Genomic DNA, 13,689 nt, shown 5'->3' with positions numbered 1-13,689 from the left:
GAAAGAGGAACGGTTCTGAAGAAGTTGTGGAGGAGGCAGTTGGAGGGTAAGGAGAGGTGAATTGAAGGAAAAAGGGAAGCAAGAGATGAACGCCCACACAGGGTTATTCCCAAAAGTAAAGCCAATGCACTCTGTCTCCACTCCCCAACCAACAAGCCCTCTAGAGTCAGACAGTTTCTGTGTATCTGCTCTGGCAGAGGCAGCAGGTTGAAGATGGTCTGGAATGCCGTCTGACTACAAGTTTGTGTGAGACAGTGGTTTGCACACACACACATGCACTTAATCACACACACACACACACACACCTACCTACATACACACATATGGAGCAAATGGATAGAGAATCTGTCTTCAGCCCCTTTATCCAACAGTGACCTCTCCAAAAGGCTGAGATCCCATTATATGCGGTTACCACTGTCTTGACAGTCTGACTGCCACTGAGTCTTCAAGTGTATCATCTGGCTAGTTGCTAATGATGGTTCATGTTTGCACTGACTGATGGAAATGACAAAGTCAATGATGTTTGTAGAATTTAACACATTCAGAATCTAAACTGAATTACATATCTCCAGAATTTTATGATAATGAACATTTTTGGTTTTCTAAATGCTGAAAGTTATGAAAGAAGTAGAAAAATTTGAGAATGGGTGAACTAAGAAGGGATAGGTGAGTGGGTTGGATTTCTTTGCATCCGCTCTTTTTTCTTTCTTCTTCATCTCTTGCTTGGTTGAGCGGTGATTCCTTTTCACCTCCTTCCTCTTTTACACTTGTCTGGCAGCTTCTTTTGATCTCTGGCGCTCTTGTGGAATTCATTAGGCACAGATAAGCCTGACTGTGTGTTGTATCGTTACAGTTTAAACGTTTCTTCGGGCCAATCACTGGAGTTTGTATTAGCAGAGAACTCAGAGAAGCGTCTTACCAAGAATGTCTTGTAAATGTAAAGCATGTTGAAGCTTCTGGTGAACCAACCAAAGACCATATGCCAGGCTCTCACAGTCCCACAATGCACTTGGCGAGACCAGTGATACCCCGCAGACTCCCAGAATGCCACAGCAGGATGGCCAAAAAAAGAAGCAACAAAAACGTTTTAAAAACACAGTGTCAAAGTGACAGCAGAGCAGCACAAACTTTCCCATTGTGCTCATCGCCTGCTCAGTCAACATCAAAGAAGGCCTTTAAAACAGCTCGGGATAGAAATCATATGGCCCGCTGGATGGTCTGATTTTGAAATAATTCTCCTTTTGTCCCGACCGCCAGCTTCAAACGAGAAGGGACGGGCCAAACAATCGCCCCCAAAGATGACACTGGAAACAGGAGAATGGGAATACTAGTGTAAACCGCTGATGCACTTTCCATACATCAAAAGAAGTGTCAAAATGAGCCGGGCTCATGGTAATCAGATGGTCAATGGGGCAGGGTAATGAGATTTGGAATTAAGTGGAATCAAGAGCGAATAAAGCCCCTGGACTTCAAAGGGAACAAGAGCAAACGGAGCTCCTCTTTATCAGAAATGTCACTGGCCGTATGATAATCAGTTTTTATAAACGCTACTATTGTATGTCCGGACTTCAAACACACTGAGCGCCGACGCTTTATCTGTCTTTCACACACACAGCTGGGCTCTTGACTGTGGGAGGGAGAGAGAGAGAGAGAGAGAGAGAGAGAGAGAGAGAGAGAGAGAGAGAGAGAGAGAGAGAGCGAGAGAGAGAGAGAGAGGGAATTTGGTTTGAGTGGTGGAAGCAGAACTGGGCGAGAGAAAGAGTGAGAGAGGTCAACCTCTCCCACCAGTTTGAGACTGATCTGTTTTTCCCAGCAGAGGTCACCAGCTGTTGACCCCACCTCACCCCTTCATTCTCCCCCTCCTTTTCTCCTCCCCCATTCCTTCCCTCCCTCCCTCCTCTGCTCACTGTAGCCACTGTCTGTCGGTCTGTCCCATGTGTGCATTTGTTATTTGTGTTGTGTGTGTGTGTGTGTGTGTGTGTGTGTGTGTGGGTGTTTGCACATGTGTGCTTGCATGGCTCATCCTTAACCATTTCTGCCACTGTTTATTCAGGTGGGCACTGTGGTGCGACCCCTCCTCCTCTCAGACACCAATAAATGACTGTGTGTGTGCGTGTGTGTGTGTGTGTGTGTGTGTGTGTGTGTGTCAGTCTGCTTGCTGAAGGCTAGAAAGGAAGGAGGGACTGACCTTGTTATGATGGAGTTTGACTGGTGGAACACCTGCTCTCTCTCTCTCTCTCTCTCTTGTTCGTTCTGTCAAACACGCACAATCCTGGGAAGTTAACCAGTCAGAATAATAATGCTGAGCTTTCATTAAGTATCGAGTTAAGTCTTTTGTTTAGTTGTTTATTGTCTCTGCTGTTGGTTTTGCATTCAAACATTACCAAACTCTTCACGGGTCAAGTGAGTTGATCTTAAGATATGTGATTCGACGCTTCATAAATTAAACAGGTATCAAATTAAAGTACTTAATTTAATCTCTCTTGTTGACTCGCTCTCACTTGTCTCTCTTCTTTTAGACTAGTCAGGTGAATGACAGTGATATTAAATGACATTCCCGTCCCTAGTTAGCACACAGGCATGTGTCATATTTGTCACTAGCTTTCATGTATGCTCATATAACACTGGCCTTCAGACACACACACACACATATACACACAGAGACCACTGATCCAACAAGACAGATGTGTGTCTGTCTGTTTTGCATATAATATACCTTCTGTGTACATTTGTCGATGTGTGTGTTTTCAGTAGAGTAGAGCTGTGTTTGTGTTTCTTGCGTGCCCTGTGTGGCCTCCCATGTTCTCTGCTGACACGTGAGTTTGTGCTTGTGAGTTTGTGTCTGTCACTCATGTTTCTTACAATCCCCTTCCGTTCTGTATTGTAGGGTAATGACTGGGACGGTGTCTTTTACTTTCTTAATCTTAATCTTCTTCAATCTTTCTCCTCATGTCTACGTGAAATGGACTTTGTTCAACCCCCCCCCCCTCCCGAAATCTGTGCAGGCTCATCCAAGTTAACAAGGCCTCACAAAATAGAGCGGAGGCATCTTTATAGAGCGTTTCCTTGTGTAGAGAGTCTTGAAAGTATGATGGTTCTGTTTTTCTAGTCAGTTTAGGAAATGTTGAACTAGAAAGAGGGGGGCACACTACTGCATTTCTCTGTCTTCAGGCACAGCAGCAGCCCATTTTTTTCAGAGTATTCATTGGGGGTTTTTTTGCATCTTTTCATGATGGTTAAGTTTTGTTTTTTCTGTTATCTACTCAGTTGCTCCTGCTCCTTTGTCTTAGGTAGATTAGGACCGTGATAATGGCTAGACCTTCATGAGAATCACACAGCCATCTCCATTCCATCACACACTGAAGTACTCCGAAATCCCCCTTCAAGTGGCTCTGGTTGATCACTGAGACTCCATCTATCTAATAGATTTTGCGAGAAGCACAGGTGTCTTTGGAATTGTTTAAAGAAGGCCAGCCTCTGTTTGGAAGCTCTTAAAGTACACATTTTGCGGTGGACGAAGACCACTTTGTTCTGTGTACTCTTCTTTCTTTGTGCCTGAGTGGGCTTAGAGAAGATAAAGGATTTGGAGTGTCTTCCATGGGTGATGAGAAAGGGACACTGAACTTGAGCAGTGTAATATTTTTTCGGTTGGTTTGGACACGCCGGGTCAAGCTGTATGTCTGTGAGTAGGATTGTCAACCACACCTAATGTCTTCATGTCTGTTTTTTATTATTTTCCAGACATCATAACAAGATCCGCAGTATCGACGGCAGACGGACCAAAGAACTTGTTTCCGTGGAAACCCTGGACCTGGGCAATAATGACATCACTGAGCTACGAGGGCAGTGCTTTCCTGCAGGCCTCCAAATCAGAGACCTGTAAGTTTACTGTGGCACATAACACATTCATCACTAACAATGTGGCTATTCAAAAAAGAGCAGACTCTTTAATGGTCTCTGTGGGGACATTCAGTTCTTGCAGCAGTTAATATAAATCGAAAAATTAAAAAAGCAGAAAACAGTGCACACAGTAGTGTTGCCATTGGATATCCCTAACATCTGTATCCAAAATATCAATACAAAAGAAACATAGAGTGTATTGATAACAACATGTGGTAACAGCGTGATTACAGCATACAAGAAGTATGTAAACTAACTGAAGAGACACAGAAATGGTGCTATTAATGTTCACATGTTTGAGGTTTGGTATAAACCTTTAATGTCACAATGTGCTGTGTCTGTGTTCAGGTACCTGAGCAACAACAAGATCAATGTTTTGGAGCTTGGTGCTCTGGACCATCTGGGCTCCACTCTACAGGTCCTGAGACTGAGCCGAAACCGCATCAGCCAGATCCCCGTGAGAGCCTTCCAGCTCCCGAGGCTCACCCAGCTGTGAGTACCACTGGATTTCATCAGTTTAACAACGTAGTTAGTGTGCTGACAAGGTCCTGTTATGATCTGTCAGAACTGTTCGCCCTGCAAAAACAATATATTTTTGACATTTGTGTTTGGGCTGAAAATGAATAGGTTTCCCAGTTGTAGCCTTTGGAGACATGACAGAAAGAAAAGAATTAAGAGTTTGAAGGAAGAGGAGTTTGTAGTGTCTGTTGATCGAGCTTTTAACATTTGGAACGCTATTAGTGTGAGCTATACCTCTAGGGGTGGATAAGGTCTGACTAGGTAAACACCAGAGCCACATTATCAGTGATTTATTGCTTTCTTCCATATCCCCAATGTGGTTAGTTCATTCCCCACACCGTGCTTCATTATCTTCGTCAAACTTCCCTCCAGTGTCTCAGCGAGGTCGACACATCTGTAGCTCAACACCTCCATTCTGGCGAATGAAGGGACTCACATAATGGGAGTCTCCCTCATTGTGGCTCCAGCAGTTTCCCCAGGTGCCTATTGTTGGACAGGTGGCCCCGGTGACACTGTATCTGCACATGCTAGCGGTGATGCACATTAGGCACAAAAGAACCTGTGAGGATGTTTATCTTTGCCAACCTGAGGGCTTTTATAACCTTTACACACACACACACACACATACACCAGATGTACTCATTCACTGTTACATGCAAAGACAACTCTGGCGTCATATGCAGAATAAAGACTGTGTTCTTTTAAAATCTTTTAAAATGTTATACTTTTTGTTTTTTAGAATCACTGTTAATTCACAGGGCCGTAGCTTGGCCCCTGTTTGTAAGCTATAGCCTGTGGGTATACAGCTCTGGCCACAGGTGGAAAGGACACCACAGAGGAATGCCTGTTAACCTGAGGGGTTTGTTGATAACAAAATGCTCCAACTGAGGCATGCAGGCTGCAGGATTCTTTGGTTTTGACTTCAGTGTGATGGATGCTCATGTAGAATGGGGGCAAAATATTCATCAGTCAAAAGAAAAAAAGTTTGGTTTCCTGCATTGAAATATGGGGAATATTTTGAAAAAGTATACAAAGTATGATTAAGTGTTTTTTTTTTCTCCCTCTCATATTTTTTTCCACCCTGCAGTGAGTTGAACAGGAACCGTATTCGTCAGGTGGAGGGTTTAACCTTCCAGGGTCTGTCCAGCCTGGAGGTGCTCAAGCTGCAAAGAAACAGCATCAGCAAGCTGACGGACGGGGCTTTCTGGGACCTTGCCAAGATGAAAGTCCTGTATGTATTTAAAAACAAAAAAACTGAAACTGTATCAATACATAAACATAGTAATACACTAACACAATCAGAAATATGCCAAGGATGATAAGAGCATGTGACTGATTGGTCAGCCAACAAATTTATTTCACAAAGTTCCTTTGCACAAAACTTATGACATCAGCATCATAAAACATTTAATATCTAACCCAATACCGGAAACTAGCCATCTGATTTATAAGTATGAGTGCAGCACATAGCCTTGGAGCAAGCACTACTTAAAGGCTAATGTTGTTTGTACTGACTATTACAGGAATTCACACCAATCCAACATAATAAGAATAAGATCTTTTTGTAGCCTTACTGGAACTTTCTCACAACAATCACAACAATCACACTTTTCTCCTGCTGACATGCTATTTTTTACATATTACTACAATTACATGCAAAATAACAAAGTAATGGTCACAAATTACAATGCAATTTTACAGAAACGCTGCTACAAATTTAGTCATTTCTGGGTGCAAGAATTACCACTAAACTCACATCCTGTTGCCAGCGAACCACCGTGTCAAGAACTGTGAATTCTCAATATGATAATTCTTACACTGTTCAATTTTGTGTCATGCAGTCACCTGGACTACAACAGCCTGACGGAGGTGAACAGCGGCTCCCTGTATGGCCTGTCTTCCCTTCAACAGCTTTTCCTCAGTAACAACACCATAGGCCGCATCAATCCTGACGGATGGAAGTTCTGCCAGAAACTGAGGGAACTGTGAGTACCAGCATTTAAATTAGCCTGAACACCCAAACTTTCATGCCAGATGTCCTCTTACAAAAACCATTCAGCAGACAGTGGTTAAAAGCTCCTAAACCTGGAATGATAACTGCAGGGGAAGATTTTTAGGAGCAGCAGAAGAACATAAGTTCATCTTAGTTCAATTAAAAAAAACAATAGTTGCATATTTAAAACGCTGTGAATTTTTTGCTTTTTCATCTGTCTCTGAGGATCTTAACACGTTGTCCTATAGCTTGAAAACCCAACACACCCCGCCCCTACCCATATCACCCACCTACCTTACACAGGGTTAAATGACATTGTGCTTTAACACTCAATACACTACGCTATTCTCAGGATAAGCCTGTTTATCCCATAATTAGAGCTGGGCTCAACAACACTCAAGCCCTTCGACAAGAGTTTTTGTTCTCAGTTCTGAAGCGTGGGGGTTTGTCAAAGCGGCGTGTAATCCTCTGCCGGTCGTGCCTTGGTAATTACACTGAAGGATCGCCTTCACGGCCTTTGTCTGCCGAATCTGAGAGCCTTTCCTGTCCTGTTGACATGACTGTCGTATCGCTGCTATAAAGTGCTTTGCTCAGCTGAGGCGTTGCTAACTGCGAGGTAGCCGGGGGTGTCCGTGCCGACTATGTTTGTTTATACGTAACAGTCACAAAGGATAAAGAGGTAGATGACGTTCATGTTAGTTTGCTTTGTGTATCTCAATGCCGTTTCCTGTACGGACATCTACGAATGACCGATTGCTCCCTGCGCTGTCCCTGTATCATCCTCCTGGCGCTGCACCAGTCATCGGTTATATGATTTTATTATCTAGAGTTATGATAGAAGAGAGTGACTCGTCTTTATGAGGAGCCTGTTATTGCATTCCCAATGGGCCAGGCTGAGCTGGTCATCAGGGAGAATCTCTGCACACATGACTGGTCAAGCAAACCTGAGGCCTGGCCACAGAGACAGACAGCGAGGGCCACAGAGAGGGCAATAAAATGCACAATACTGCCTTTGACCACTGTTTGAAAGATACTGTTATGGGATTTATCTTCATTTATAAACAGAATTAATCAAGAGGTGGTATATGTATAGTATGACTGTTCTGCAAAAGGATCTTAAATAAGTATTTCATCTTTATTTTCATTTGTTTCTCAAGGAAATGAACTTGTACCAGACTTTTATTGAAGTCAGGTGTCATGTAGTGGAGTATCCTTTCTTTCCAAATTCCTAAAACAAGTGAAACTACTTGGAAGTCCATGTAGTGTTCTCATCCAATTTATATTTTCTCCAGCTTGTTAAGAAAAAAAAATGATATGATATATTGATATGTAACATTTTGAGGGCTGCAGTGCACATGAGTGACAGTGTATCCCCTGGGGTTTACCACATGCTCAAGAGCACTTATAAATGGAGGTTGTAGACATGTAAAGTTCCAACCAAGACTTTCTTTTCCTCCCTGTTAAATCATTAGGATCTCTGTTGAGCTCTAAGGTCTGCTAAGCCCATTCTCTGTTAACATCTTGTGGTGAGGAAAAAGTCACAATGGAAAAACACACCACAGAGTGGCAAATAGACATTGAATCAGCCATGAAATTTAAGTATAATGATGTCGCGAGCTGCTTCAGTTTTCTGCCAACCTGTCATCTCCTTCCAGACCTCACACAGAACATTTCTCTTTCTTCCCCCTTTTTTTCCCCCCTCTCTCTCTCTCTCTCTCTCTCTCCCTCTCTCTCTCCTTCTCTTTGTCTGCCTTTCTGTCTGTATCACTCTGTCTCGCGCTCTCCGTCTCTCTCCAGGAATCTGTCGTACAACAACTTGACTCGTCTGGATGAAGGCAGTCTGGCTGTGCTGGGGGATCTCCACACCCTCCGTCTGGGGCACAACTCCATCAGCCACATCACCGAGGGAGCCTTCAGAGGGCTCAAGGCTGTACGCGTCCTGTAAGTACACCCTCACAACTACCATTACCAAGCCCAAATGACTCTAAACATCCCCCACGAAAGAGGTTTTGCCCCTGCTGACGATAAGGCTACTATGTGCCTCTCGGGAGCAGTGAAAGCTGAAATGTTTTAATATTGGTTTTGCCTCTGTGATATTTGATATTTAGGCTTACGTAATTCATCCAGTTGACTTTAGAAAGCGGGGATTGTTTACTTTTTAAGATGGCTGCTTTTCTAGAGTTTGATCTCATTTGCATTCATGTCTGAGTTTTGTTTTTGTTTTGGTTTTTTTTTAACTTTTACAAGGTGTTCATGCATCACTATTGCCATGGTTTCTGTGGCAACTTCTTATTTTTCATCTCTTTTCTCACTTTTTGTCTGGTTTTGTTTTTGGGGTTTTTTGTTTTGTCTCAAACACTGGTTCCCAATAGACTTGGATGTAAAAGTGTTCTGTGTTGCTCACCTCCCTCGAGATCCCTTTCCCGCTTTCAGAAGCCATGAAAAAAGACAGAGGTTTCTTTTCCCTCTGATCCACCTTTTGCACAAAAAGCCCAAACAGGCCAAAAGAAAGAAAAGGAGGGAATGAAAGAGAGAAAGTCAGGGGATAAATCCAGGAGAAAGACTTGGGGGTCTTGGTTCCTAACCAAGGTCCTCTTGGCTGTGTCTCTTCCTGGTGAGAGAGCCAGGGAGGAGGAGAGTTTTGCCAGAGCTCGCTAGACGAGCTCTCTCTCGCAGCGGGGTGACAAGCCAAGGCGCATGAGGCCTCTCTGCTGGCACACTGGGTGCTAGATAACTGGCTACAGAGGGAAGTAAACGATGGGAGAAGAGCCTCTGACCACCATATATCAGCTTTTTTCTCATGTTTTTCTTTCTTTAATTCGCTCACTTTATTTCTTTTGGCTTTACCCTTTCAAAGCACACTTAATGCCCATTTCTTCCCCTCTGTTGTCCTAAGCTGTTTTCTGTCATCTCATCATGTTATCCCCCCAAAACACACACACTATCTGTCTCTTGATTTCACATTATCGTTTCCTTCCTTCTCTTCTGTCACCCCTGCTCTGTGTGTCTTTGAGGCAGGCCTAATCTAATCAGTGGAGGGGAGGACAGGCATAGGCCGGGTCCTGAAAAGGAGCTGGGGGAGCTTTAATTGGGCCTGCGCTGCTGGTCGTGCTGGCATGGGGCTGGAGCCTGCATCGGGGTGTGAAAGCTCCAAACGAGCCAGCCTGCCCTCTAATTCGGCCACGGGGGTCGTTGGCTCCCCCCCCCCCTCCTTCTCTGTGCCTGGTCCCCTGCTCCACAGCCCCCACCACTGGCCTTGCTTTAACAAGGCAACAGCCATTCACATCCAGCCAGCCAGAAAGAGTAGGAAATTGGCAGCCCCAGTCCAATTCAACTAAGACAGCGGCCAGTAGAGACTGAAAAGAACCAGAGGGGGATAAGAGATGTTTGGAAGGCAAAGGGAGGAGGAGCAGAGTCGTGCTATTGTGGAGGTATTGGAGGGTGTGGCTGACCATCAACCTCAAAGGCCTTTTCTCAAGTTTGAAAGAAAGTCTTTTAATGCTTCAGAGGAGTGTAGAACTCCTCCAACTCTGCAACTTGTTTTTCTTTTTGATTGCCATGCAGAGGGGTGGAGTGGTGGCTCCGCAGCTATGACTTCACCTTCAGAGGTAGTTCTTTCAATATTGTGAAGGGAAGCAAATGAGGTGCATTCAACAAGTGTTTGGAAACCCTCCAATACACTAAAAGAAACCCTTTTCTCTTTTCTCTCTTTCATTGAATCCATTATTTCTTTGCCCAACCATGGTTAAGCTTGGCCCCTAACCTCATCAAGACTCTTGGTTTTGGTTTTGGCTGCGCCATACCTGTCACCATCGGACAAACAGACCCAACTGTCTGGCTTCTCGCAAGGCATTGTGTTCCCGCCAATCCCTCCATGCCGTCATGAATTATACATGTGTTTCCCTGCGCTGGGTTTGCCTCAATACATGAACGCACTCATACTCACATGCACACTCCTCCTCCTCCACCCCTCTAAGGAAAGAATGCGCTTGGTTGGCAGAGCAGAGCAGCAGAGGGGCTCTTAAGGCCAGGTGCAGAGGGGGGAGGACGATGGGGGAGGGAGCGTGGACAAGGGGGTAACCTGTGACTTCCAGACCAGCCTCTGCCAGGGCTGTGAAACGCTTCATTGCTGGCAGACCCCGTCCCTGCTCTCTTCCTCCCTCCTTCCATCTTTCTTACCCTAACCCTCTTTTCTCTCATTCTCCGCAGGGAGCTGGACCATAACGACATCTCGGGCACAATAGAGGACACCAACGGGGCCTTCTCTGGATTGGACAGCCTCAACAAGCTGTGAGTGTCTCCCCTCATTCTTTCTTTTTAATTCCCTCCTCCTCTCCTTTCGCTATCAGCTCCTCCTTTTCATCCCTCTGTCCCGGTGTTCTTCAGAAACAGACAATCAAGAGAAACAGAAGCGAGCTTTCTCATTTTTCTTGCATCCAGAAGTTTCCCTCCCAGTCCCAACTCACCCTTCACTGCCAGCTAAGTTTAGCCAGTCCAATATAGACATAGAGTTCAGCAGTTTGAGATATCGCTCCCCTTAGGACCCTACACTTCACTTGGAAGGGAAGTGTTCACACTGAGCAATGACTTATAGGGCCCCTCTTCCTTTTTTTACAAGGCTTGTTCATGAAACTTGGTAATTTTTTACTCCAGTCATTCTGTGGAAACCCACGCCAACTTCTCTCCAATCCAATCTGTCTTTCATCTTATGATTTCATTGTTTCACTTTAGCTTTATGGCCAAATTGGGTTTGTTTGCTACTCTCGGGTCAGGAAGGAGATACAGTGAATCATTTTTTAATCTGTTTTTCATGATTACTCATCATGATTACTCATGTTTTCATCGAGACAGCTATTAAAAAAGTTGAATGTCAAAACTGGCGAGTTGAGAAATCACTGCGGGCGTAGAGTTGCTGGCATTGAGCGGCCGTGCGCAATCATCAACCTGCAGGATGAAAAGATGATGTCCAGCCAAGATGGTTCCCAGTGTGAGCACTGCTGAAAGAGAAAGAACGGGAGAAAGAGGGAGAGAAAGGGCTTTTCTTCGAGCTGGCAGGGGTTCACTCCCCAATAGGCTTATTTCTATTTCTCCTCCATGCCTGCGCTCCTCTCGTTCCCTCTTTCCCAGTCCCTGTTGTTAGGAACTGAGAGAGGGTGAAATTGAGGGCTGCATTCAGTCATCAACATCAAACGCCTCACACGCCCCACCCTCTGACCCTGCCCCTTTTGTCATGGCGTTGGCGGAAGCGGCCCGCTGCATCCCAAACGCTGGCAAAGCAAGCCATGGGAAAAAAAAAAAAGATGCAGAAAAGAGAAAGAAGGGCTGAGACATCAAAGTGTCCACCACACACACACACACAGGGTTTACCCAAAAGCAGCTTGTGAATGGCGCCGCATGGGAGAGAAGTGGGTCGAACAGTTTTAAGTAAGTAAACGATGAGTAGATTGCGGATGTAATTCTGCTTTTATTTTACTACGTTTTGATCGTTTGTAATTCCTTCAAAATCAGAGTTGCAAAATTGACAAAGTAGCCTGCTTGTCGTCCCTGTGAAGAGACAGCCGTTTGTTTGTGTGTACATGTGGATGAGTTCCAACACTGGGGTCTTCATTATGAACCAGCCAGCCGTGTCTCCTCTTCCTGTGAAGTGAGGGCTACAAGAGGAGAGAAACAAGGGAGGGGCAGTGGCAGCGGGGTGAGGGTGGAAGAAGGGATTAGGACCCCAAATCAGAGGGAACAGCAACTCACTTCTTGGCTCAAACCAGGCTTGACTGCCACAGACACACACACACACACACACACACACACACTTACATGGTTGCATGTATGTCACTACAAGCCCTGCAGGGAAAAGAACCACACACACACACACACACACACACACAGGCCCGCCTGGTCATTGCTGTTAAATTCTAATAAAGATAAAAGTGGTCTTTGAAGAGCAGCGCAGAGCCCAGGTGCCCCCCCCCGCACTCAACCCCATCCAGTCTCCCTCACCCTTCCTCCTGGCTAATCTCCACACAGTTCAGATTTCCAATACCTCAATCCCCTAACTCTTATCAGATTCAGCCTCGCTAATTGTGCCTCTCTCCCTGTCTTGCCCTCTGTTTTCACCCCCTTCTTCCCCCTGTCCCCGCTCCCTCTCTCTCTCTCTCTCTCTCTTCATCTATCGACACCCTTCATGTTTGGAAACGGCAGGACTCTGTTTGGAAACAAGATCAAGTCGGTGGCCAAGAAAGCCTTCTCTGGCCTGGAGACCCTGGAACACCTGTGAGTATCCCACAATGCTTGGCTGCCCCTCCTCCAAGCCAGAGAGAGAGAGAGAGAGAGAGAAAGAGAGAGAGAGAGGGTGGTGTGCAATTGCCAAAAGTAGCTGGCAGAGAGGAGGCGGCTAGCAATTTAATAGTGTCTTTGTAAAAGGAGAAGACAGGGGCTTTTGCGAGCGCCCAGCTGCTTCTCTCTCATTAGCCTAGCACAATCTCAACTTTGGCCTTTTTTTCCTGCCGCTACGCAGGAACAAAGTTATTGAGCATATGGTGAGTTCCGTAGAAGAAATGGAATTCCTATAAGCTCTTTCACAGGCCTTTGACAAATGGGAGGGCAGGGAGTGACGGAAAAGCTGGCATGTATCCTCAGACATAAACGCCTGGATCTTTCCACCTTGTTTAAAAGTCAGATCCTTGCTAGCGTAAGCCTGAGTGTGGGTATGACTGTAATGCAGAGTATGTATGTGTGTATTACTGTTGATGAGATATTGTGTCCCAACAGGAACTTGGGAGAGAATGCGATTCGTTCCATCCAGCCTGATGCCTTCAGTAAGATGAAGAACCTCAAAACCCTGTGAGTTATATTCACACAAATACACATGATTTATGTGCACAGACCCACACACGCCTTGAATCACATTGAAACACACTCCCCCAGTGCTTTTGGCATCCACGCACACTCTACGAAACACATATTCAGTTACAGATGTGATATATACCACATGTACTCACCTCTCATCTCCTCCACAGTGTCATTCAGAGCGACAGCTTCCTGTGTGACTGCCAGCTCCACTGGTTGCCGGAGTGGTTGGAGACACGTGGTTTGCAGGCTGGTGTCAATGCCACCTGTGCCCACCCGGAGAGCCTGAAGGGCACCAGCATCTTCCAGGCTCCATCCAACAGCTTTGTGTGTGGTGAGTGTCTGTGTTTATGTGGGTGGCTGTGTTGAGCAAGCAGCGGTTGAGGCACAAACGGGCCACAATGACAGCTTGGCACTGTTGTGTTATTTACATA

At 45.3% G+C, this 13,689-nt stretch overlaps 1 protein-coding gene across 1 annotated transcript in view; it reads left to right on the top strand.

Annotated features, from left to right (window-relative positions):
- lrig1 (leucine-rich repeats and immunoglobulin-like domains 1) overlaps positions 1-13,689 on the top strand; it is a 36,706-nt gene that overhangs the window by 15,636 nt on the left and 7,381 nt on the right. Inside the window, exons 4-12 of the mRNA XM_067588048.1 lie at positions 3,742-3,879; positions 4,249-4,392; positions 5,507-5,650; positions 6,261-6,404; positions 8,210-8,353; positions 10,622-10,702; positions 12,608-12,679; positions 13,178-13,249; positions 13,426-13,589. Coding sequence (XP_067444149.1) covers positions 3,742-3,879; positions 4,249-4,392; positions 5,507-5,650; positions 6,261-6,404; positions 8,210-8,353; positions 10,622-10,702; positions 12,608-12,679; positions 13,178-13,249; positions 13,426-13,589 — 1,103 coding nt within the window. The remainder of the gene's footprint in view (positions 1-3,741; positions 3,880-4,248; positions 4,393-5,506; positions 5,651-6,260; positions 6,405-8,209; positions 8,354-10,621; positions 10,703-12,607; positions 12,680-13,177; positions 13,250-13,425; positions 13,590-13,689) is intronic.

The sequence above is a fragment of the Thunnus thynnus genome, chromosome 4 (genome assembly GCF_963924715.1).
Source record: "Thunnus thynnus chromosome 4, fThuThy2.1, whole genome shotgun sequence".
NCBI classification, from domain to species: domain Eukaryota; kingdom Metazoa; phylum Chordata; class Actinopteri; order Scombriformes; family Scombridae; genus Thunnus; species Thunnus thynnus.
This window is presented reverse-complemented; position numbering and strand designations above follow the sequence as displayed.